Raw genomic sequence first — 27156 nt, 5'->3', positions numbered from 1 at the left:
TTATGGTTGTTGGATCATTAAGAACAACAATAAATTATAGCGACACCAGGTACACAAGCTTCTATAATGTTTGTTTTCAAGGAGTTTTGAATGTATTAAATATTTGATCATACTGAAGCAGTTTTTATTTCACTTTAGTCATAATCACTGTAAATTAGAATTCCATTACACAAATAGATGGGATATATGACAGTGTAATTACTGACAACATAACACATGTGACTTGGCATATATATATTTTTTTCCATATAATATTCAAAATGTACTTAGTTTTTAAGACCGGGACTTTTTTATCTTCTAGACATCAAACACTTAAAAACAGTAACACTTGATCTGTAACTTTTAAGTGGAGTCAAAGTAGATGAATAACAATCTGTTTGTTTTATCAAAAGGCTTTCGATTCTGCAACTTTAATCCCGATGATAAAATAACCAGTGAGATAAAACAAACAATTACAACACACATGGAAGAGAATTGTATTCAAAGAATTTCTCTGTCTCACTGGTATTCATCTGTGCAATATTATACTGGCAAAGTGAAAGATGAAAATGGTTATTTTGCAGATAAGTTGATTATCAATCAACAGCAAAATTGTTCTCGAAACTTCAATAGCACAGCACTTGACTATGTCAGCACAGCATCACTACATTTAGCCTCACTAGTCATCTATTGACCTGCAGTAAGAGACAGGCTCAGAGGAAATGAGCTTGTGACTGAAAGGTCACGGTTTAAAATCTGAGTCGTACAGTAGCTGTGAAAAGCTTGGCAGTTTAAATCCCTCAACAACTACCATCAGGGCTGCGACCTCTGGGCACTTAACCTTTTACTGTTCCAGTGGAGCAGCTCCGTGTCCGACAGTGCGAGACTGTGCGCCTGTGCCGCACAGCTCCCAGGTGCGACTGTGTTAAAGTGTGAACGCGGCTCGGCCCTCTTTCCTCGCCGCGACTCCCTCTTAGCTATTCATGCAAACATGAATGTGCTCTTTCTTAGTCAATGAGCCAACGCTAAATGAAGCCTGAACAACTGATAGCTCACAAAAGTGTGGCGGTTTCAGTTATTATTCCAGGTGCGGGTGCTGACGAATTCATCATTAAATTGGTGCACTGCACCAATTACAGTCAGGATGCCTTCTGCTGGCCTTAAGTTTGTCCCATGTTGTTCAAACATGTCTGCTGTCTGGTTCCTCTGTATCCTGTTGACTGTGCTAAAGATACTGTACCAGTCTTTTCCCTGATGTACTGTTTCTTTCCTCCTTAGATCGAGACAGGCCACTTGGGGAGCAAACATACACACACACACATCCACACACTTACACACAGACTTAATGAACCACACAAACGCGTGCACCCACACACACTTACACACAAATACAGACTGACGTAAATGCACTTAGACCCACCTGTACGCCGCTTCCAAACACAACTACCATTGCCACCATTGTGCAGCAGCACAACCCCCAACACACCCGGCGCAACACGAATGCACACGCACACATGTGCACACACTCGGCGACAGGGAATAGACCAAAGAGATACTCTTTGTCAACAACTTGGAAAAAGCAGCTATTTAGGGACGCTGTATTCCAGGAAGGATGAGCCATCTTATTTGTGTGAAGTGTGTACGTGTAGCAAAACAAGTTATGGTGGTTGCTATCGCTCCCTTTTTTTCTACTGCGTCTTCTCCGTTTGTGATTTTCTACTTACGAGCCGGCGCTAATTGTGTACAGTCAAGTATTTTGTGAATGTAGATTTCCAGCGGGCTTGGTGTGATGATGAGCAGATGCACTCGCAGATGTTTTCCCTCCATGCGTGTGTTTACAAGTTCAATTATCTCCATTGCATACTGTAGAGGTTTGTTGTTCTATTTGTATGCTTCAGCATAGATTTTATATTTTTTGTTTAAAAAAACCACCAGTTTGTGAAATATCACAACGTTATTTTTGATGGTCACATCACATTTGTTTAATATATTTCGGAACTGAGAAATAATGAAAGCCCATTATTTTAGCATGTTGGATAATGCATCAGTTAGAACAGATGCCTTGGTCAAAGATGATAGTTTCACTTTACTGGTTATTGCTTTAGATCACATTTACACATTTGCACTCTACAAACAAACAAGGCCCTCTTTTCCTTTATCATGCAGATTAAATACAGTGAATGTGCTCTTTGTGTGCCTCCCTCAGTTATTATATTGAAAGACATTGACCCCCACAGACACCTATATGAATTATTTTTAAATTTGCCTTTTGTTTCATGAACTTGAATATTTCCAGAAGTGCTATGGTTTTGAAAGAGAATCGATGTTTAAGACCTCAAGCCACAACCTGAATTTGAGATCTGAGCAGCAAAAGATGAATATTTGATCAAATGTGTCTCACTGGCACAATTAAGCATTGATGAAACGAGGAGAGAAATATAGTTTTACATGCCCTGGATTATTTGGACTTTCCAACTAAAAATAAACTTATTCTTTCACTTTTCCTATATGGAATGAAATGTTCTGAATGTAATACTTAAAGCATTTCTTTTTTTTTTTTTTTGTCTACTGACTCCTCTGTAATATGTGATTACAGTTATCTGTTACATGTATCTACACAGGAAAGGCTAAACACCCATTTTAAACATTGTGATCAACCTTGTCGCTTTGTTGAATTACAGTATATTTTTCCTGTTTGTGCCTGCTCTGGTTCGCTGATTGGAATACATCAGCACACTGGGGATATGAAATTGCAATAAGATCCAGACCTCTATGCCGCGTGATTTGAATATGAAATGATTAGATTATTGATTTTGGTTATTTGGGTCTCCCACCCGAGGTGATATTGTGGTGGCGCAATCACCACAGCTGACATTTAGCACTGTGTTTACCTTTGCTGTCCCAATTGATTGCTTCAAAATCACCACCCATATATCCTGCCGGAGCTCATTGTGTCCTCAGTTTTGTGCTATTTCAGAAAATTGATGGATACACCTTATCAAAAATGCAACAGTTGTGGTCTGTGCCCATGCGGAAAATAACCACATTGCCCTTGCAATCACACAACGCTGATTCTTATGGGCTTGCATTTCAAACACGATTGATTCTCATTGTGAAAATGGCTGATGCAATTCATACGCATCTTGAATTTCCCTAAATATGGTCTTTAACATATGTTTGATGACACTGGGAGGATATTTTTAGCTTTGTCTCTGAGACTGATGGAAGGTCGCAGTTAAATCCAAGATGACGGCGAACCATTTTACCCTGCAAAGCTTGAAAAACCGAAGCTCAGCGACAACCCAGCAGGGAACAGTAATAATTTGTGATTTTGATATGTATTAATGTTCCGGGTACCTTTCTAGCTCTGAGAAACCGCTGCTGTGCCTCCTTAATCCCAGTAAACTTTGAAGAAAAAATCTGTTCTTAGGTGTACAGTTCAGATTCTTTTTTTGTTTTGTTTCCGGAGAGAAGTGAAAATGTAATATCTAACAAAAGCGCTTGCTGACAAATACTCCCCTATCACTGTGGACATCTGTCATGAGACATTTCACACACATCACCACTCTGCGAAGCAGCGCAATCAAAGAGACTGAAAAAGACTGTAACGTTTAATGCACTCTATGATATGTGAAGGAAGAAATGTCTGTTTGTGTCCACCAGTGTATTTTCCTGCGCATAACTCAAGGTGACAGTCGACAAATGAACATACTCTTCTCTACAGTAGATCTTTCTGCATTTTCAATGCCATTTTCTCAGCAGTTAGACAATCCGGCGTTAAGTGCCCCCTTTTATATTTATATACCAATGTTGGTGCTTATGCATTATTAAATTATGAACAGCCCAGTAAGCACCCCAGAAAGGCCTTTTTGAATAAATATTTTACGACTCTGATATACACAGTTCATATCTGCTCTGTAATGCAAGAGCAAAGGTTTGGTCCTAATGTCTTATGCAGAAATCCCTTTTTTTCTATAAGTGAATCAGGAGAATGTGCAGAGTCTCTGAAGTTTGCTGATTCCCAACAAATCTATAAAAGTTTGCTTGTGCATGTTTCTGTTAAAGCATCTGGACTGAACATTAGAGAAGCAGAAGCAGGAGACTCATTATCTGGATCGCAAGAATCTCTCCAGTACTCCAGTGCAAGGTTAGCTTGGGGAAGAAAAAAAGTGGGAATAGGCCACCTGGAGATAGTAAACAATTTTTAATCTTTAAAGAGCAAATCGCTAAGTAAAATTTTATTTGGTGTGGGTCTTTTCAAAGTGCAAGGTCAACTATCGCTTCACTGGAATGGATGTATTGAAAAAAGAAAACAGTAAAAAGACGAAAGCGAAAGGAGGCGGATTGACAGAGGCAGATGATGGAGAGGACCGGAGAAGGCAGCTTTAGAGGAAAGACAAAATGAAAAGAGGCAGCTCGGAGAAGGATTCTTTTAAAGCAAAGGAGTAAACAAGACTGGGTTGAGGATGGCAACGGAGGATGAAAATGAACTGAAGGACAGAGTGAAACTGAAAAATAATTGATAAATGGACAATAAACCTCCAACATAGAGTGCACATTAAGATTTGAGTTTATTCTGCTGCTATTCAAGCCATTTCATATGGCTTTAAATCTAGGCCACGAGTGTCGAATCCTGCCTGTGTCTCTGCCTCGTCTTTAATGCAGCATCATTCACTGCTGAGGTGGCTGTTCTCTGTACTGTACTGGACAACTCTCTCTCTCTCTCTCTCTCTCTCTCTCTCTCTCTCTCTCTCTCTCTCTCTCTCTCTCTCTCTCTCTCTCTCTCTCTCTCGCTCTCTCTCTCTCGCTCTCTCTCTCTCTCTGTCACAACCGCACATATAAACTCTCTACTCCTCTCTGCCTCTGGCTTTAAGGCATGGCTTTGACGGATCCGTTGTGACAGTACTGGGTTTAGAACACAGTGACAGCGAGAGAGAGAGAGAGAGAGAGAGAGAGAGGAGGGACATGACGATAGCAGAGAGAAAAGGTGGTATGAAGGAGAACACAGATAAATCAAAGGGACTCATCATCACAGCATCTCCACCTGACATAACTGATTGTATCAGGAACAGTTTTGTAAACCATTATTCCTCCTTATGGGTTACTTCACGTCCCTGTGTAAGCATAAGTATGACGGTGTACTCAAGTGGTATAGTCCTATTCATGCATTCTTGTTTTTTTTATTACTTATCACCAAACATTTTTCAAAAGTCAATTCTGGACATCTCACTATTTAGAGAGTCATGTCATAGCTAACATTCTTGTCTAAGTTAAGCAATATATTTTGTTATTCTCCCTAAGCTGCACAAGATCTTATGAGATCAAGCAGCGGTGTTATGACACTGTGATAATGGCCTTGATGCTGCATGCAAGTTTACAGTAGTATTAATTAAAGAGAAGCCAACTGTATTATGACAGCAACACAAGTAGGAAACAAGTGTGGGGGAGATAAAAGTATTTGAATGCATATCTATTAATAACAAAAGTGCTTCAGCAGTGACTGTTGATCTTCTTGACAAATCTGGCGAGCTTGAATGTGCTGAAGTGCTCCACTGAGTGTTTGTGTGCACATATGAAACACAACACATGAAAGCAGTGATTGTATGCAGAGACATTCATCCCTGAGGGGATCATATGATTCGTTCATGTTACTGGGTTGCACCCATGACTGGGTATAACATTTATTTTTCAATTTCCACTCAAAAACCTAACAAGTAAAAACATCTAAATCTAAAAACGTAAATTGCCTTTTTTTTTCTATGCTAAATCTGTTTCTTTTGCTTCTTTTTACTTTTCCAAACTGTTTCCTGCTTGTGGACCAAATTTGCTGAAACTTTAAACAATACTTTTAAAATTTAAAGTCCAAATTATTATAACAAATTTAAGCATTACAACGGTAGTTTTTCCTTTTCAACAACGCCTAGATTTATCATGTTCCTGTGATTTAAGCTTGGATGTGACAGTGAGATTTTTTTTTCTGACCTGAAGTAGGTCAGGAAAAAAAATGTCATTGTCAACCGATTTACTCTGGTGAAACGTGCCAACATGCAATGCAGTCTATGCTTTTGTTTGATTATCGACATGTTTAGGGCATCATGTCTTTAAATACTCCGTCATGCGAATTTGACTAAATCTTTAGCTTGTTGGACTCCTGTGTCATTTGAATGCGTTATATGTGTTTGCCCTGGAAAAAAAGGACAGTGGCTTTTTTTTAAGGCAATATTTTCTGTTGGAAGAGGTTCAGTTCATGACACTTTGTCCAAATATTTTAGGGCACGGGCTGACAAGGAGAACAAAAGATGAATACCATAGCTTAATATCTTGCCTTGAAATTTCCTTCAAATCACCCTGATCGCTTTTGGCACTCGCTCTCTCTCACTGCCTCTTTCTATCCTCTGTGTCCTCATCCCTATGTCACCACTGCTTTATCCCATCTTTCCATCTCTATTTTTGAGCTTTTTCCTTCCTAACCTCCTCCACAAAGATGCTCCTTTATCTTCCTTCCTCCTCTCTTATCCTTTATCTTTTTATTTCACCCCCGACCCCTCCCTCCTGCCTCTGTTCTTCACAGCACAGCTCCACCTCAGCCCGTCTTGTCTCATGAGGAAAAGAGGGCACACAGAGTTGATTAGACTGGAGAATTAGGAAGTTCAGAGCGAAGCAGAACAGAGCGTAGTGTCTAGCCGCCAGGCGGAGAGGAATCAAAACGGCTGTGCTTTTTTTGGCAGTGGATTTTCAGGGTGGTTTAGATGCATCGGATTTCTGGGAGCGTCCTCGGAGCAGCCAGAGGCAGCCATGCGGTAACTGCAGTGGTCTGGTCAAAGCCAGAGCCTCCCCAGACGCAATTTTCTGACGGGCATAGCATGTCTAACAGGGAGGAAGAGGATGAGGTGTTCAACCCAAAGCTCTGAAACATTTTTTGTGGAAATGATGTTAAAAGGGTTTTTAAAATTTTAAAAAGGACATTTCGCAAACAGATATATTTTTACTCGCAGAGCAAATGACCTTATAGTTCAGCCTCCACTGCATCATTTGTCTTATTTTGAAATCGTGTTACAATTTCTTTTTTTTCTTTTTTTTTTATGGAACCACGTAATAGATAACCAATTAATTAAATAAAGATATTTGTAATTCTAAAATCAGGTCGGAATGATTTGCAATTCTCATGAACGATAATCAATGTACTCGATATTTTAACCTATTTTCTGATTTAAACTTTCAAAGCCGCAGCACTGCAGTTGTTTTTCAGGTCTTATCATGAACTCATGGAAAGAAATTCAGCAGAAAAGAAGGGCACAATCAAAGTTAAATCTTGAATGGCTGTAATTTTCAGTCCCTGAAGTGAGCAACGAGAGAACATGGGTCTCAGGAACACTTCCAGAAATCATTTTCTAGTTTGATCTGCAGTTCACAAATTCAATATAGAACTGCATTGCGCTGCTAAAATCAAGAGGGGAGTGGATTGATGGATGTAGATCACACACACATATTCTGGACTTCCCCAAACATAAAACAATATTGCTAAGTATGGCTAACTTTAAATATAATACTAGGATATGAGATACCTAGACCTTGTAAGGTCTCATTCTTGGGACACATAACAAGTGAGGTAACTCAAGAAGAAGATCAATGTCTAACTAAAATACTGTTGTCGGCAAGTAAAAACTCAATCACAAGACAATGGTACAAACTAACCACCCCTCACCATGGAGCAGTGGGCGTGCACTGTGGGTGAGATTCATCTGATGAGGAGATTCACACTCAAACTGAGACTGCAAGATCCACAATTTTATAAAAAAAAGAAAGAAAAAGTGAAAAATTGACACATTACAGAACACAGGAAGAGGACAACAGCACCATCCCCTCTATCGGACAACAAGGACTTGACTCATTGCAAAGCTGAATACTTAATTATACATACGCACCTAGATGGTAACTCAGTCTGAAATAGTTGCCATCATATTGTAGCCAAAACTCATTGATAATGGACTGGGTGAAAATTAAAAACTGCATCAAAATGTTAAATAGTTATTTGAAACCATAGAAAGGCTGTATGTGCACAATTGTGAAAAAATATTGCATCTTGTTTTTTATATTTGACTCATTTCATACTATTTTTCAACAAAAAAAGAGCATTTATATCATATAAAAAGAACTATTGCCACTCGTTTTTCTCACTCTCAACTTCAACTCAAAACCATAATGACCAAAACATGTCATACTGATGTGGGGGTGACCTATACCTTTAAGGCTACACTCTGCAGCTCTCTGCTGCTCAGCCACACAAAGGATTTACAACCCGCACTGTATGAAATAAATTGTCAGCCAGGCCACTTGTCTTCAGGGCACTGATGACAATTGGGCACATTCCGACATTGCACCAGACACACACACACACACACACACACACACACACACACATACACGCACACACACGTATAGCCAGTGGGAGTGACCGTGCAGCATCTGGTTGCACCAGCCAGATGTATAGATTTGAAATGAGGGACACAAGCTGACACGACTGTTTGTCTCATTGAGTTAAGATTTGGCCACCACAAACATGTGACACTGGCTCGTTATTAATTGTGATTTTAATGTGGTGCGAGGGGGGCTTGTATGTGCACTCCCTCTTACAAAACCACCCCGACACATGCAACAGTGCAGATACATGTTGTGGTCGGTCGACATGTGAAGACATTCATTTTGTTGAGACTCGACAGTATGTTTTTCCTGAGCCTCTGGTCACACCGAGGGGCCACTCTCCCCTAATCAGTATCTGAGGCATCATCAGCACAGGGCAATTATGAGGGCAGACCTTTCAACCATACCCTTCTTGGTAGTATGTATTTGAATGTGTGTTTGCCTGTTGCATTCATGTCTTTGTTTGAATTGTGTGTATGCGGTACAAGTGTGTGGTTGTTTCCTCATGCACATGTGCACTTGTGTCTTATTGTCTCTCATTATAGGCCACAGGCCAGACTCCCACCAGGTTCTATCCTGATTAGTCACCTCTTCAGTGGCACACTGCTAAATTAGCAACCTGCGACTGTGTGTGCGTGTGTGTGTGTGGTCACTCTAATCAAAATTCCTCCAGCTTGTCTACCTGCGCTGATGATAATTTGAAACACTGCCTATACCCACTCACACTCTGTCACCCACACAATCTCATTCCAGTCCTCTCCATCACACATACACAAACACGCACTCGCACACAGAAATGGTCCATGGTGGTTAAACTTACCCTGCCAAGCCAACTGGAGGTAATTTACCGTAGCTTGGCGGACACATGCCATTTTACTGAACATGGTGCATAGCCCCCTGAGCTTTGTTCCGCTCAGACTTCTCTCCAGCAGAGCAAAGAATGAGCAACTGAAGAGACTAAAGAGAGGAAAGAAAAGAGCAGGTGAAGAAAAACTAAGTGAAGAGAAATGGCAAGGGAGGAGGGAAAAAAAACAACATTCATAAGTTTCATCCACTGCAATTAGAGAAAACTGAAAAACAAACTGGTATGGCTAAATATAAAATGTGGCTGTTTTTGAACATTTGAAGAGACATCCATCACTCTTTTATTTTTTTATTTAAAAAAAAAAAAACATCACATATTTCCTTGGATGGTACTTTGTCAACAAATATTTTACAAATGAATTCTTCAAAATGAAGGGTTTAAGTAATGATGATGTGTTTTTTGTTTTAAAGTTGTTCCTACTGAATACGCTGTTTTCGTCTTATTAGGGAGAGCCTGGAGATACCAAAATTTGCACATTCTTCAAAATGTTTCTCTTTTTTGTTTTACGGTTTCGGCTTCACCACTTTTCTAAAATGACACATCCAGGCATCCAGGTCTTTTAGATGGAAATTGCGTTGGTTTACACCACTCAAGCTTTAACACTTCCATAAATATATCCAAAACTGCTTCTGGTTTAGCTCTACCTTAGTCTAACTTCAAACTAATAAGCCCAAAAAAGGTATTTATTTTGCAGGACTGGATTTCATTTGTACATTTGTGTGTGTGTGTGTGTGTGTGTGTGTGTGTGTGTGTGTGTGTGTGTGTGTGTGTGTGTGTGTGTGTGTGTGTGTGTGTGTGTGTGTGTGTGTGCGTGTGCGTCCGTGTATGTATTTTTTTCCAATATTGCAAAACATTCAATCAATTAAATTCTGCAAAACTTGTCCACACACACACACACACACACACACACATGTCCGTAAGGTACCCTTTCAGAGCATAAGTAAAGGGTCAACTACAAATGCAGCATGGACACATTAGAGACTTACTGCCTGGAGGCTGAGAGGAGGGCACCCAGTGATAAGCATGTGTCTGTGTGTGTATGTGTTTGGTCGGTGTGCGTGTGTGTGCGTCGGTGTGCATATGTGTGTGTGTGTGTGTGTGTGTGTGTGTGTGTGTGTGTGTGTGTGTGTGTGTGTGTGTGTGTGTGTGTAAAATGCACATGCACGTGTGTGTGTGTGTGTGTGTGTGTGTGTGTGCGTGATGCCTGTTGACAAGGTAGCCCAGTCCGGTCAGCACTCATTAGTGAAAGAGAGAATCCCCGAATGAGGGCTGCTGTGACAGGCAAGCCTCTCGTTAGGGGACCGCTAGTGCATGCACACACGTGCACGAGCACATACACACTCACTCACAGGGTCAGGCTGCCTTGGTGCACAAAATAAGCCCAACATCAATTAGTTCATGGATGCATGCAATATAGTCTGTGAGTGTAGTGGCCTCTGCAACAGCTCTGTTAATGCCGACCCTGTAGGAAATGAAGATTCAGGGCAGGAAAATATGGGACATAGAGATCGTGTCACTTATGAAAGACTACTGGGGAGCAGATTGTCCTCTTGGCCCACTAAATCATCTAGTGTGGTTCTGACTTTTATCTGCACTAACTGTACCCAAATACCAACAAATGTGATTTTTTTTTTTTTTTGTGAAATATGTTTTATGTCTGTGGCGCAAAACTCAAGACATAACAATGTAATGTATGTTTGTAACTGCGGAGTAATTAACAGATGCCTGCTGAGCAGAAATTGATAGAAACAGCAGATGAAGCCGAGGACTTGGATTCTGTGACGAGTATTTGTTTTGTTCTGATCCCACCTATTAGTGGATGTTTTGCTCACTTTTATGCAGATGCAGCCTGTCTGCTTGCGAGCGTCTCCACTGAGATGGAGCAAGCTCAAGATATTGACTTCAGTTTAAAAAATAGGCCTTGATTATTTGTTAATTTTAAAATTGATTAAGTTCAAAATAGATGGGGCATGTGATATTCTTCATATCTAATTTGCATGATCGAGTGATTAATATAAAGTGTTGACGCGTCACATATGTTCTGATAATTATAAATCCATTATTCATGAGTCAATCAACACATTAAGATAATAATAGAAAACAGGTGAAAAAAACAACTAAACAGGGCAGTGCTTTAGGCCATCACCGTTTCCTTATAGACTCTGTAGATGGAAGATACTTTGTGTCATTATCTGAACATATGTTAGCACGTAGCCCTGTTAAATTATGAACAGAACTTGAGTGATTTGAGTTTGGATTTGTCCAGGACTGCTCAGGGCTTTCACGCAGCCATTGTCTGTGAAGACACCACAAGCAGAGAGAGGGTTAATTAACTGATGTGTGAGATGGTGGTGGAGCATACGGGGTGATGGAATAGCTTTTGAATTATGAAACAGTGGAATGCTGTGGCTGGTGGCGTCCGGCCATATGTCAGTGTATGCCTGCTCTGTCTGGTTGGGGACAGCTGGTCAGATTGCTCATGTTCAACTGAGTTAGGAGCCAATCAATCACAATGGGGCAGCGTGTTCAGTTGTTTAAGTGGAGAGAAAATAATACACAGGAGTCTATTGTTGAGTCTATCACTTTGGTGCCATTAGGGATCTGTCAGGAACGGTTACCAGAAATAAAATCACAAAGATGAACATGTTTGTAAGTGTCACAATCAAGGTTATTTGAAAAAAAAAAAGAAGAAGAAAAAAGTATATAATAGAGCACGAACTGGAGTTATGGTTGTGAATTATAAGCTTTCTTTGCTTTACCTGCACTATCTTATATTCTTATCTTGCCTTTTTGACCATCAATTAATTTATTGGAAGAAAACAGTAGTGGGGCAATAAAAGAGGAACATTCGGTTAATATTTACATCATATTTCCATAACAGGAGGATGATTATGGTCAATTAGTGGCTAGCGGAAAAGAAATGGAAATGTCTCTGTGTTTATTAAACAAGTCAAGTTTGTTTTGGTCTGTACTGAATTAAAATAGCTCACAATCACGTAATTACAATTACCAGTGAATGTTTTAACTTCAGCAAGAGGACTTGTAAGCAAATTGCCAACACGGCAAGAAAGTGTCTCGCCCAATATTTCAAATTGAAATAAGTGTTTCACTATGGTTTACAGGAATTGAATCCTGTAATTCTACTGTCATAACTTTGAATTAATTTTCAATTATTGTGACATCCAAGGAAAGAGACGATAAAAACCCAGATGACTACACAGTTCTTATCATGTTGTACGTCTCTGGTCTGGTCTCAGGGATTCATATTCTGCAGTGTACATGTGCCTCTGGGTATATCTGTCTGTCATGTTTGCAGCACGAGGCTTTTTGTCATTGCAGAAGTTCAGAGGATGCATTATGCATGTGCAATATGCTTCTGGTGGCTTGAAAAAAAAAGCAAAAAAAAAAAAAAAAACAAGTCTGTGTCATTCTGATGTTTCCTATGAATAAAAGGAAATGATTTCCGATAATGGTTGTTGAAGCCATCACAAATATCTAAGAGAGAGAGAGAGATGGAGACAAAAGCAGCTACTTGCCTTCACAGCATGGCATGACGGAGATCGCTGGCTATTGTCTTAGTCTCTGCTGGGCCAAAATGATATGGTCACACTGATCAATAGTCTCTGTTACACATGATGCATTTCCCCTGGGTCTTGCTGTCTGCTTTGCTCCATCTGTCCCTGGCTATCGCAGATTTCTGCAGCATCTCTCTCGCTCTATCTCTATTCACTATATTTCTTCCTGTCACACAGACAAAGTTGACATTCCTATTTATTTGTAGCTGGGTTCGGGATCCCATGAGAACAGTAATCATTTGGGCACAAAATAAGGCTTCTGTTACCTTTCAACTGCTCCCATAATAAATTATGTTTATTTAACATCTACTGGGCTTATTGCATAATGAACTTTACAAAGCACTAACCCTTCTGCTTGTTTAAAAAAAACCCAAAACAAAACAAAACAAAAACCCAAAGGAACAAAAGTGATAGAGTAACTTGTTGGTTGAACAAGCGGATGAGAGCGCAAGTGATTGAACAATGCTGGTCTTAATCAGATCAGAAAAAAATGAAGGCGAAACAATTCTTACCAGTCTGTCTCCTCCTTTAACTTATCTCATAGACCATCCACTTATTAATTGTTTATTGCTGATGGACCATGAAATGAACAATTAGATAGGGACATCAATACATTTCACACTTTGATGCTGATGTGGAAATGCAACTCAAGCGAGTCTTAATATAGACAGAAGCACAATTATGAAAACATTAGTTCCTCTTTTACTCTCTTTTCTATTGTTAATGAGTCTACAGCCCAACATTATGCATTAAGTCTTGCATTTCTTTCACAGATTTGTTGTATTTGGCACATGTTCTGTTGTGAAATGCAGCCCTTTTCAATACATGTACAGTTGTCCCAACCATGCATTCATTTTACATACATGTATTCATGGATTGACCCTCTTTGCCACTTTATTCAAGTCAGGGTCAGGGGTCACTGGAGTTAATGGAAGGAAACTGGAGTATTAGTATTAAGAAGCAAGAGTACTAACCACTACTTCACTGTACAGCCCCATCATAGTTATATTTCAGTTGTATTGAATGTTACTGCAAAAATCAAATCGGATCTGATTTGTTTAGAGGTGGTTGCTGTGTAATGTGAGTTAATTCAGAACTCCATTGGGACAATAAAAATAAAATTTTAGAATAACTTAATGGTGCACAAAGTCCTTGTCTGTTATTAAACAAATGTCCATGGAATTTAAAATAGTTTAACAGCTATTTTGAATTACATAATGTACAATGTATGCCACTGGGCAATGTGTATACATACATAATTAGAGGATCACCATCCAATTTTCAACCTAATCATGTAGTTTTCATTGATTGATAGGCTTTTAGCCTCATAAATACTCTCTGTGGAAAAGCTTTATTTACTACCAGAGGCATCTTCAAATCCATAAGTGTTTTTCTTCACTAATTTGACTTGTCCTCGTATTCTGCATGTATTTATTTTCCATAAAGTCTGTTCATGCTGTGCAAAAATACACTTATTGGAATTTTGATTGTACCTATCTGAGGTGCTGCGCTGTTCTGCTTCTTAACCATGCTTGACTCTTTATTTCTCTCAAGATAATCATCGATTGCTGTCTTATCCACTGTGACATATGTCTACAGAAAGCCACACTGACCTGAGCATTGTGTTGTTTGTTAAAACGTCAATCTTGCATGAGTAAACAATGTAATAGAGCGCCTGAGAAATCTTTGTTTTTGCTATTTCAATGAAGCTATTTGTTCTTGTTGAGGCAATCTATTAGTAAAAGTCACAAAACTGATCCATTAATTAATAAAAAAAAAAGAAAACCATCAGGATTATTTTTCAAATGTGCTGGCTTTACTACAAATAAAAACAATAGTTGTTTATTCTTAGAAATTGTGATCATTCCCAGGTAGATAGCAGACATAACAATAAAATGTGTAATGCAACTTGATTCTGATTGACATAACAGGTAGCGAAAAGAGCAATGACATGTTCTTTAGCATGCATGTGTTATGGATAAAATTTTCATTTAGTCCATTGAGCTTAATGACGCATCTTGTGTTTGGATTTGCATGGCAGCAAAGTGAGCATATCCCTTCTGTGGCTGCTTGCAGGCCTGTATGGTGTCAGGAACAGTGAGCTGTGAGAGAATCAGCTCACCACAAGATCGTCTGGGCTCAGCAGGAAGTACCTCCGGTTCTACTTCCAGGTCAACCTCAGACGTCATGTGGACCAGATGTCTCCTCTTCATCTCAACCTTGTTTGCTCCCATTGCCATCGGTAAGACATTTTTATTCATTTTTTTTACCTTAAAATTACATTTAAACATCCTAGTTACCAATACTGCAAACATACTGCATTGTTTATTCCTTTAAGAATTGAACATATATATATATATGAGATGATATGAGATATTTTGATTTAAGCAAACATGAAATTATGATTATTTTTTGTGTATACTGTAAATTCTGTACATAGAATGCTTAAAAATATCAAAATATTTATATATGTAGAATGTTGAACATTGTGAAGGTATTGAAAGGCAACTAAAGGGCAGACATAATAAGAGTAATCTTTTCTTCTCCTTTTCGTTTAAAATGTGAACTAGAAGTTTTGCTGTGAAGACTGTTTATTTTTATTCAATTATTTAATTTTTAATTTTTTTTATTTTTTACCTTTGAATGAAATTAAGAATTACAAAACAAAAAACAAAAAAAAAAACCCCATTGTGTTCGAGGTTAATAAAAAAATACTTAATGCAAAGGTTCAGTCTTTTGAACCCAACATTCTCCTTAAAATACTAAGAAACTGCTGATTATCATATTATATATACCTTATATTGTCAACCAGTTATATTGTGTAAAAAGCTAGCCCATTTTAATGCTCTTTTTACATTTTACTTTGAAAAAAGAGGCAGAAGACAACCGTTCTTGTATCTTCTGCACTGCCTTGTCCAATTTGGGGTCTCGTGGGGCTGAAACCAATCACAGCTGACTTTGGGTGAAGGCAGGCTTCACTTCGGTCAGGTTAAGAGTGAGACAACACAAAAAGACAAACCAGCACATATACTGGCTGGCTGCAACTGATCTCAAATAAAAAATTTTGGTTGTGGGAGGAATTGGGGAAAAGGAGAGAAAACCTTCTTGTGCAGAGGAAGAACATGCAGATTTAATGTAGAAAGGCCACGCACCCAGCTCAACCTTGACTCAAACCAATATATCTACTGGTTTACTGCCACGTTGTTAATAGCTCACTTGTTCAAACAAACCCCCTTTTCTCCAAAAGATACATGAAATTGTTGCAGTGCTTGTAACACAAATGTAAGTTGCATTTCATTTTCTCTGTCGGCACGGAATATTTGTAAGAAACGATAGGCAATTTCAGTTGAACATGTTTTTAGCTCCAGTGCGAGAAAAAAAAAAAAGAAGTATACTATTTGTTGCACCCCATCCACATCTCAAGGCCAAATAGACGCAGTCCAGCTAGAAAACCATTTACAGTAAGTATATTTTCTATCTTATCAATGAGCAGAATTATATTGAACACTTATGCAGGAAGGAACGTACCCGGGAAGAGGGCAGATGTTGCCCTAGTGGGCCATCTGTGTGTTTCCTCTCCTTCACTGTGATGTGGGCTTTGAAGAATTGAAGAGGGAGCTCCGGCTCACTTGGATTTAATCCTATTAATGGCAACTGTCAATCACACTGTTTTCACAGACACACACACACACACACACACACACACACACACACACACACACACACACACACACACACACACACACACGCACGCACACACACACGTACACACAAACATAGGTTCACATGTCAGTTGCCATTCATGCTCACAGATGATATACTTTAAACAGTGAAATATTGCACACCCACTGTGGACACAGATCTGTCTTAAAGACGCGTGCATGAACGGAGTCAGCCACACAGAAGGACGAGCTCACAGGCAGCCACTCAGACACACAAACACAGAGGGCTTTGCTTTAACACCAAGAGATGAGTTTCAGTCAAAGGTATTTGCATCAATGTCTAAAGAATAAGTCGACATATGCAAATTGTGCTGTTTATACTTAGCAAGGATTAGTTGAAACAAAGACTGTTTAGCTTGAGGACACACAGAGGCAAGCGTTCCATCTTCCTCACCGAGCCATGTCTTGTTATTTATTCCAGGGTTAAGAAGACAAGTAAAGAGGAATAGGAAAACATCACTTTTTACAATCCTCCCCCCAAAAAATTATAGGTATTTTTTTATTATGGGGCTTTGAGTATATTTCTGGTGTAAAAGAGTTTGCAGTTGATAAAATGTACTTATTTCTCACATTGCTGGTAAAAAATGCAATAAAGTGATGATCGATTTAATGGACTTCAAAGCAAAGTGCATTAAATACATGGACATCTTATAATGTTAAAGCAGACGACTGTTACTGAGTAAATGTTATCTATGAATGCAATTTAAAGACCACAGCCAATCCATGACTGTAGGCTTTTCATTTGCACCCCCATTGGTTTGCCTGTTAGCTTTTTGATATTATAAATGAGTGGACATTTAAATAGATTTTTAAGAGTAATACATTTTTAAATAAATGCACTGCCAACGGTTCTCCAAAAGAAACAAAAAGAAACAAACAAACATATATTAATTATTAAAATGGTGTTGCATAAAAAAAATCATTACACCGTACACCTTATTTATGAGTTTGTAATAGAGTCTTGAACAAAGATTGGGGGCACAAATTAATTCATTAATATTCTTTGTTGGAAAGGTTTTGAGGAAAAATCCCAAAGGAAGAAGGTCCCAGACTAAAATTAGCCTTGCTATAACTACATAGAGTAAATCCTACACAAGGATTTTCTACCGCACACTGAATGTCAGCTCCTCCACTTCCAACAAGCCTTTATTTGGTAGGCAGTGATCTATCTGTGTCCTAAACTGAGAGTACAAAAAAGAAAAAGAAGCTGGGTCATGATTTGGCTGCACAGACTGAGTAGGATAAATTCATGTTTTGTTTTGTGTCTTGGGATTTATTGACAAAAACAAAAACGCTTTAAATATTGCTAACCTTACCTTTTATAAGATCTTGTGCACTGGAGAATGTGTTGTTTTAAGGTTTAACTCACAGGACCTACATTTTAGACACCAGCACTGGCCAAAATCTTTGGCAGTTCGAGTGAGAGATCACCTTTTAAATCTCTCTCTCTTCTTCCCTCTCACCCTCTTTTTTCTCTTTCTTTCCATCTATCCACCTCGTTCGCCACTCTCTTGTTCTTGGCCCAAATGTAAAAATCGATATCCTTTTGTTTCATCCCCCTGAGGCAATGAGAGTGTCTGAATAAGATTGTCTGTACTGTCCGTGGCTGCCAAGTTTCTGTCACCACTTACACAACTAATGACAGACACATTAACATGCACTCTCCACCTCGCGCGTTATTACATAGGCAAAGACAGCGAGTTCAATGTGGGCACACAGTCTGTGTTTGGTAATGCATAAACATGTTTGCTCTGCTTGTATGAGGAGGTCCTGCTGTGAGGGTGCACATACTTGTTTGTGAAAAAAAAAAAAAGTGACAGAAATATGTGTTGAGTGAGTCCCTCTGAGGCAGGTTAAACACTGCAGTTCAATAGGTGAGACAGCTGATATAAATAGATAAATTAAAAGGTGGCAGATGATGGTGTGTGGAAGTCAAAGCATTTACTGCAGCTTATGAAGGCAAAGTGGTTTTTAATTGGAAGACAAACGGACTTCTCATTTCAGCTGTGCGTGAGTGGGCATGTGCGTTTGTGTCATAATGCTTGCTTCTTGCCCAGTGGGCTACACTGTAAGATGTCTGATCCAAAGCGAGTCTTGACAGCTGCCAAACAATACTGTGTATTGATCCCTGCACGCTTCAATTAACCCCCCTCTCCAAAATTCAAGCTTGGTGCTTGCAGAAGAACCAATCCTGATGCAGCCATAACAAAAAAACAACTAATGAGCTGACACAGAATAAAATATCCCAATAATAACCTGGTGTCCAAACACAACTGTAGGACAGATCCTAAATCATCCACGTTTGAGCACAAGCTCCAGGTTAAATCGCCGCCTGGGGTGATATATATATATACATGCATGTGCAAGTGTCTGTTCATTAGACAGGACATTTTCAGTAAATGTCACTTTTATATCAGTCTTATCTCTAAGCCAGTGCCTGCCACATTGTTGTGCCCTGAGGTAACGGCGCCACACAGTTATTGGCTACCCTGGCTGTAAATTTTACCTCTGCGTTCCATCAGTCAGTGCATTTGTATTCGTGTGTGTGTGTGTGTGTGTGTGTGTGTGTGTGTGTGTGTGTGTGTGTGTGTGTGTGTGTGTGTGTGTGTGTGTGTGTGTGTGTGTGTGTGTGTGTGTGTGTGTGTGTGTGTGATGTTGTGAAGGGCGGTATTAAGTTGATCTCGGGCAGAGTGTCATTGAGCTCATTCAGATTCTCTGCTGCATTTGTGTAACCATGACGCTCCTCCAACCAATGAGAGAGCCAAGAGAGGGAGGACAGAGTTGCTATGGTTACTGCGACAAGGAGAGCAAGGAAGGTGGTGCTGTGTCTCGCCTGTAGGTCTGTGTCTATGGATGCATATGTGTATGCATGTGAGAATGGGTGTTTTCAAGAAATTACTTGGAGCGACATATTCTTTCATAATAGTAAAAGTGAAATGAAAAAGCAAGTAGACCTAATCACCGAGTCAGGGCCTCATGTTATAAACGGTACTCTTGCTTGAATCTAATATTGTGTATATGTTTAGTCACCAGGCAAAATGCATACTATGTATATTGCGCCATAAAAAGCAGACATTCTCTGGTGAGATTGATGGATAGGATAGCTGCTGACACACAGTTGAACATAAAAATCTGCATTATTAACGCAGGGGCGGAAGAAAAGCGAACAACACAAGTGAACACCTAAGCCTCAACCTATCTGTCAAGGGATAATCACTGATGCTCCCAGGGATTGCAGCTCTCGAGAGCAGAGAATAAAAACATCACAACAAGCAAAATCCCTGGGACATCCAGCTTCAGACCCTTGATACCACACAACACTTATGTGCCTATATCACAGGTCTCATCATGACAAATTTGCATAACACTTTGATGTACAATAGTAATGTTATGTAACATTAAATGTAAGGCACAGTGAGACACATGTAAGCACTGTGCTTTGTTTAGACATCTTGGGCTCCTTTGGTTTTTAATGATAATGTCGTCATGTGGAACCGACTTTTCAATCTTTTCAAGATCTGAGATTTCAGTCGCTTCCGTCTCATTGGCATTAATGACATGTTTCCCATTTCAGCGCAGTGCAACTGGATGTATGCATCAAATTTGCAACTTCTGAGAATAATTAAGCATTGCCATCTTCGAATAATCTCTGCAGCTCTAAATGTCTGTTGAAATTGCTCAGCAATTACTCTCTATCTCAAATGATGTCTGAAACTGCTAACTGCAAAACAGTAATTACCGAGTCGGCTCACTCGCGACAGTGGACATGCCCTTCCGTGGTGCTATTGTTTTCGAATTGTACGGATAATTACATCTATATGACAAGGGTACAAATACAGTTTTAGTTGAACACAATATATTATTGTACAATTTAGCCCCCGGTGCACATGAAGACAGCTCAATAAATAGTTCAGTATTACAGCTGTTTGGTGTGCAGTATAGATAGTTGCTCCAAATCACATGTTTGCACTAATTTTAATGTGTTTGATTTCTATCTATGTCCAGTCTATGGCCGTGCTCCAATCCCCATGGCAGTGGTCCGTCGGGAGCTATCCTGCGAGTCCTACCCCATTGAACTACGCTGCCCGGGCACGGATGTCATCATGATCGAGAGCGCCAACTATGGCCGCACTGACGATAAGATCTGCGACTCGGACCCCGCCCAGATGGAGAACACGCGGTGCTACTTGCCTGATGCGTACAAGATCATGTCACTCAGGTCAGTGAATACGTACTATATGTGTTCGGGTTAGTAAATAAGGTGAGAAATATACGTACATGTGAAAGTGTGAAACTCCTTGCAGGATGCCTTTATCGACTAATTGTGCAGAATACTTCACATTTCCTGAGAGTGGCAGAAAAAAAATTGGACAGCCACAGTGAACGTGATTAATTCTGTGCATTGATTTGTTAATTATGTTAGTCCCATGGTATTCTTTAGTGCAATGTTGAAGGCTGACTCATTGCTCAAAAACAGAGCCAAAGCGGCAACACTTTGAAATGCTTTATTTACTTCTCTTAAGTCCCAAACATCCAAGCTAAAGTAGGTGTGCAATGTCAACTGGCTATTTAGAATTCACCCTGCTTAAATATGAGTCAAGTTCTGAATACCGATAGCATTACACTTCCAGAATGATCACAGCAATGAGTGGCTGCTAAAAGCACCAAGAAATGACTGTGTTGTATTGGGTGCTATATAAATACATTTGAATTGAATTGAATATAAATCCAGACAATACAAATAAAATACACCTGCCAGGGAAGCTGTTATGGAAACTGTGGATATAATCAGAATGGTCTGGTTTGGGGTGCAATTGACACTTGCCATGTTAGTGTAATTTATTTCTCTTTGGTCATCATCAAATAAGCAGGACAAGTCTGTTTGAAAGCAGCTCACTGTTCGAACAACTCTTGATTGCTCTTTCGTCATTGCTGTGGTCAGATTTCAAAGAGTTGTACCAAGAAAACAGGACATGACAGACTTCAGGAGCGTCATATGCTTGCATGAATATTATTGTCATATTGCAAATAGGAAATTCTGGCTCTATTTCTATGCTGTAACACAACAATCCATCATGCATTCTATTGCATATAACCGAGCACACAGCATAACAACTATCCAGCATGAATTTTGTTCTGCTTCTTTGCTTTGACCCTGAGAATTAAATGTGTGACCATTTCACAAAGGTGAAAATAAATCTGCTGAATCTAGCATAATCTGTGAGCATTTCTATTATTTGCAGTTTTTGTAAATAGAACACAGTGGCACAAAGGTTTAGAGCTTTCACAGATAATAGTAATAGATCAATAACAGCCAGTAAATAAAGTCGGGTGAAGTGTTTCACCCCTTTTCTTTTATGAAATAAAGGTTATAGTGTATGCTTTGTTGGAAATAGTTTGCGGTCACCTGGAAATCAAAGCTTCGGCACATATATTACTGAAATGCTCTTTTGTTTTCTGGCTAGTGGTTAGGTTTCTGTGTGGAATTTGCATGTTCTCCCACGTGAGTGTGAGTGTGTGGTTGTTTGTCTCTCTGTGTTTGTCCTGTGATAGACTGGTGATCTGTCCAGGGTGTATCCCGCCCTTGCCTATAGTTAGCTTGGATTGGCTATAGCACCCAACATCCCTGAACAGGATTCAGTGGTATAGGAGGTAGAAGTATGGATGGTTGATTGAATAGATGGATTCAATGGATGGGAGGTTTTATTGTGGTGTTCATGCACACTGTACAATAATGATTGTGCACTGTGCAGGTATGATGGTGAGAAGTGATAGGAAATAGTAGCAGGACAAATATAGCAATGAGTAAAAAGCAATGCTCTATAATGAGAATTCTGGACATAAATAATTCAATAATGTCACCATTAGTATCTCGGTTTTTCAGATCACATGTTACTTTGAGTGCATCCTCCCGTTGTCCCATCATTTTCCCTCTCGTCTTTTATCTGCCTCCATATTACTGTCATCTTATTTTCGGTACTTCGTACTCTCTCTGTTTCTCCATTAAACCACCTGTCTTTGTAGTGTGGCGGTGGTCTGATTGCGATTGCTTTCGCCTGGCTCTTTTCTCGCTCTGGCAGCTGCAGCTTGTGTGGCCACTCTCCTTCTGCCCGGTCCATCCATAATTCACACACACACACACACACACACACACACACACACACACACACACACACACACACACACACACACACACACACACACACACACACACACACACACACACACACACACACACACACACACTGCCCAGGGGCTACACCAGACTGTAAGCTCCAATTAGCAGAGCCAGAGGCCAAAGTTAATCTTGAGGGATCCTCTGTGGAGGTGACTCAGACCAGAAACAACTGTTTATCACATATATTTTCACAGAGGGTGGGTGTTTATGTCACAAGAAGCTTTAAGCGTGTTTTTCTCAAGTGTCCAGGCCCACAGTGCTGCATGGACACCGACACGAGCCAGGCACACTGAGGCTCATGCACGTAATGAGTGGCAACAATGTTTCCCATGAATATACAGAGGACATCTCAAAATGTGTGAATGCACACGTTCAGTGCATGTGGACACATGGACCAAGCTCTTCTTTTAGGTTTTTGCACACATCGCAGATATGTGTGTGCGCTGGTGTGTGTGTGTGTGTCAGTATGCATGTGTGCCTCCAGCTCCTTTCCACTCACACATCCTTCTACTTCAGTCTCTTTCAGCTCCTCTGGTTTCTACTCTCTCATTCCCTCTATGTCTGTATCGTCTTTTGCTTTCAAGCTCAGTTCAACTGGCTGATAAAATCAGAGCATGTTCCGCCTGCCCAGTGTTTCCTCAGTATCACATTCTCTCTTTGTTTTCCTCTCTCTACCACTCTCCAAGGCCAGAGAGAGCGTGTGTGTGCCTTTGTGTGTGTAATTGTAAATTTGTGCATGTATCTGTATGTATGTTGGTGCGTGTGTGTGCCCATACCACATAATTGGTCTTGATATCAAAGCCTCATATCTCCAGAGGGTCTCACAAGGCTTCTCAGGCAACCTAGAAAGGACCTGATACTGCTGCATTTCCCAGATTATCTCCCCACTGGGATACACTGGGTTGAAGGGGGAAACAAAGCCGTGGCCATGAAAGTTACGCTTAATCTGTTTTAGTGATACACTGGCCTCAGTTCAATGACTCGCTACATTTTATCAGGTTTTGAACCTAAGCGCCTTCGTTTTCAGGTGCTTCTGAGGTCGATTGGTTTTAAGGTCTTTTGCAGTTTCCTTAATGTTTTCCTTAATGTTTTCACTATATTGATAAATTAAGAAAATGTGTGTATGATTCTGCTTTTTAATATACCTCAATGCACAACTGCATTCTATTCCCAAAAAATGGTATCGGTTTCACTGTATTTTCAAAGCTGTAAATGTCGGTTACAGCCAGGGTGTGAGTGAACATTAAACTGCCACTAGGGAGAGTTATACCTGCCCAACGTTTGAGTGTTGCTTCAATTCAACACCGGGAGAAAGTTGCAAGCCGAAATGGTGAAACGCCTACAAGTTATAGCCATTTATGCACATAAAAATGACTTGATGGCTTCTCCGGTGACGCTTCACAATGCACTCCTTGTCCCTCACTGATACTTGAGTGCTTCATGGACCAAGTACATTTCAGTACACTCTCTTTCCCTCTGTCTCTTAATCTCACACACACATGCAATCGCGCACTTGAGGCTCCAAGTGTGGACAGTCTGAAGAATGTGTAGACAGTGCACACAGGCACACAAAGTCTGTTTTGCTACTTCTGCCACAGCGATCGTGTTAGAAAATTACTTCTAGACTTCAAACAGATTTTCCCCTGATGCCTCGATAACACCTCTCACACCTTCTCACCTTGTTTGCCCTTCTCCCTTTCTTTCTCCCCGCTCTCATTCTCTCTATTGCTCTCTGTTCCTCACTTTCCATCCCACATCACAAAGGAAAGCCACTTTGACAAGAAAGACGCGGGTGGGGAGTTGTTCTCCCTCCTGCTCCAAACCCCTTCCCTTCTTTGCTGTTGAAAGTGTTAAATAACAACATGCCTTCTATCTCTCGCACTCTTGATATCTCAATTTTTGTCACTCCATTTCCACTTTTTTTCTTCCCTCATCTCATTGCTCAAATTGCTTCTCACCCCCCGTTTCTCACCCTCACTGTCACTTTTTCTCTCCCCCTCACCATCTGTTTTAGCTTTCACTGCCTTTCCTGTTTTTCCATTCGCTTTTTTCCCCTGCCGCAGCTTTTGGGAAAGGTGGGGTTCAGCGGAAAGTACATGAGCTTTTGGGTTGTTGCATAAATCCTGTTGATTATTTCTTTTATTATTGTATGTTTTTGCTTCATTGTGAAGATATATACATTAGTACTGGTGGCCTGGGAGACATCACAAAGCTCCAAATGAATTAGTGGTCACAGAGCATAGGTGAGCGATCACTGTAAACTAAACCATGCATAAAGCATATGTGTTTATAGGTAGATATGTGCACACACACACACACACACACACACACACACACACACACACACACACACACACACACACACACACACACACACACACACACACACACACTCGTTGTGCTTTGTTGCTCACACAGACAAACTTGCTGTCAAAAGACACTGAGACAGCTCCTTATCAGTTTCTTTGCTTGGTCAACTTCTACTGGCTCTTTAGAACTGAGTCCGAGCCTTCAAAGCACCAGGCTAGTGTGCACACAGATGCGCTTCCACGCACACACAGACATGACAGACAGAGACAGACAGATAGACAGGCGTAAGGTTATGCACATGTGCAGTGGCATACTTTCACATGTTTCTGCCTATGAGTTAGGGAGTGAGCACCACCACGTTTGAACCATTCACATGGGAGACTGTAAAGAAACCTCTGAAGTTATTTTTCTTTGACTCTTTGAATTACAGAAAACCACTTGAATCACAGAGTGCAACACAGTGTTGCTGTCGAAGACTGTAACTTGTACATAGCACCATACAGTGTAGCGCTTTCCCCAGTTATACCTACAATTCATTCATCGATTTATCATTTCCAATTTCCATGAGGACATAAACAGAACCACAAACAAAATGAACATGGGATGGCTATGATACATGCCCTTAAATGCAGTTAAACGTAACACTTCCTATGATTTTCTAGGTGAAGAACAACATTTTCTGCGAAACTGAAGTTTCGTATTGTGTTAACTGAGGCGGAGGCTGTGTTGTATTTGTGTGTGTGCCTCAGTGGTGAACTCTCCATGATATTAGCAATGAAATTATGTTATTGTATCCATCCCTTAGTTTTTCCCATGTCAATGTGTTCACTCTCCATCTCTACTCCCTCCATTAACTATCCTGCTTCCCACTGAATGAGGTCATATCTAGAAATGTCCTACTTAATATGTGGGTGTTTCTTAGTCGATGCAAGTGTGTGCATGTGCTGCCACCCTCATATAGTCACCACGGATACAGGAGATGCCCTGCGGCACCCTGGGGGCCCAACTGTCACCCTTGCTCAGTACGGTAATTAGGGCCCACACACACGCACACACACACACACACACACACACACACACACACACACACACACACACACACACACACACACACACACACACACACGTACGTACAGTTGCAGGCGCTGGTACATAGATACAGAACTTCAGAAATACTGAAGATAGAAAGATTCAGCCACACTGAAACATGTACAGATTTGTCGCATACACACACACATATATATATATATATATATATATATATATATATATATATATATATATATATATATATATATATATATATATATGAGAGAGAGAGAGGGGGGGGGTTATAACTACAGGGGGGGATCTGGACCTCAGAACCAAGAGTGTCCGAACGACAATAAGGAGGATGTGCACGTCAGTCAGTGGAGTGAGGATTTGGAACAAACTCAGTCAAGAACTGAAGCAATGCCAAAGCATGAAACTATATAAAAAAAAAAAGAGGCTCAGACTGATATTTCTGGGTGTCTCTCACACAGTAAAAAGAACGGTACACGAGTGAATGTTAGTATATTTTATGTAATTGTTTGGGTGTGATATATGTATATTGGTAGTAAAGGGTGCACTGTCTGTATGAATGCATATGAATGCAATGCTTAAACTATTCTTGTGTGTGTGTGTGTGTGTGTGTGTGTGTGTGTGTGTGTGTGTGTGTGTGTGTGTGTGTGTGTGTGTGTGTGTGTATCTATTATGTCTGCAATATTATATGATATTCTTACTGTATACATTTTAGTGTATAAAACTATATTTTCAATACATGAAGATGATTAAATAAGATGAGTATCAAATATTGGAAAAAGATTGTCAGTTAGATTTAGTATGTATGTATGTATGTATGTATGTATGTATGTATGTATGTATGTATGTATAGTCAAGTATAGATTATCTATTTTGTGCAAATACATTTTAATTCAAAATATACATTTAGTTATATATATTAGCAGGGTTTTTTGTAGGGATATGTATGTGATTGCACACTGAATATAATACTAATAAAATGGGGGGGTATGTGTACACATATCTGTGTACCTGTCACCGCACCTCTGCTAACCTTAGTTATCA

At 39.9% G+C, this 27156-nt stretch overlaps 1 protein-coding gene across 1 annotated transcript in view; it reads left to right on the top strand.

The window, feature by feature from the left end:
- The window catches only part of adgrl3.1 (adhesion G protein-coupled receptor L3.1), a 119941-nt gene that overhangs the window by 15694 nt on the left and 77091 nt on the right, over positions 1–27156 (top strand). The window contains exons 3-4 of the mRNA XM_080520590.1: positions 14917–15082; positions 20568–20781. Of these exons, the coding sequence (XP_080376716.1) occupies positions 14923–15082; positions 20568–20781 (374 nt within the window). The 5' untranslated portion in view covers positions 14917–14922. The remainder of the gene's footprint in view (positions 1–14916; positions 15083–20567; positions 20782–27156) is intronic.

This window comes from Blennius ocellaris (assembly GCF_963422515.1).
Source record: "Blennius ocellaris genome assembly, chromosome: 3".
Classification (NCBI taxonomy): Eukaryota; Metazoa; Chordata; class Actinopteri; order Blenniiformes; family Blenniidae; genus Blennius; species Blennius ocellaris.
Note: the sequence above shows the minus strand (reverse complement) of the source record. Positions and strands in the feature narration are given on the sequence as shown.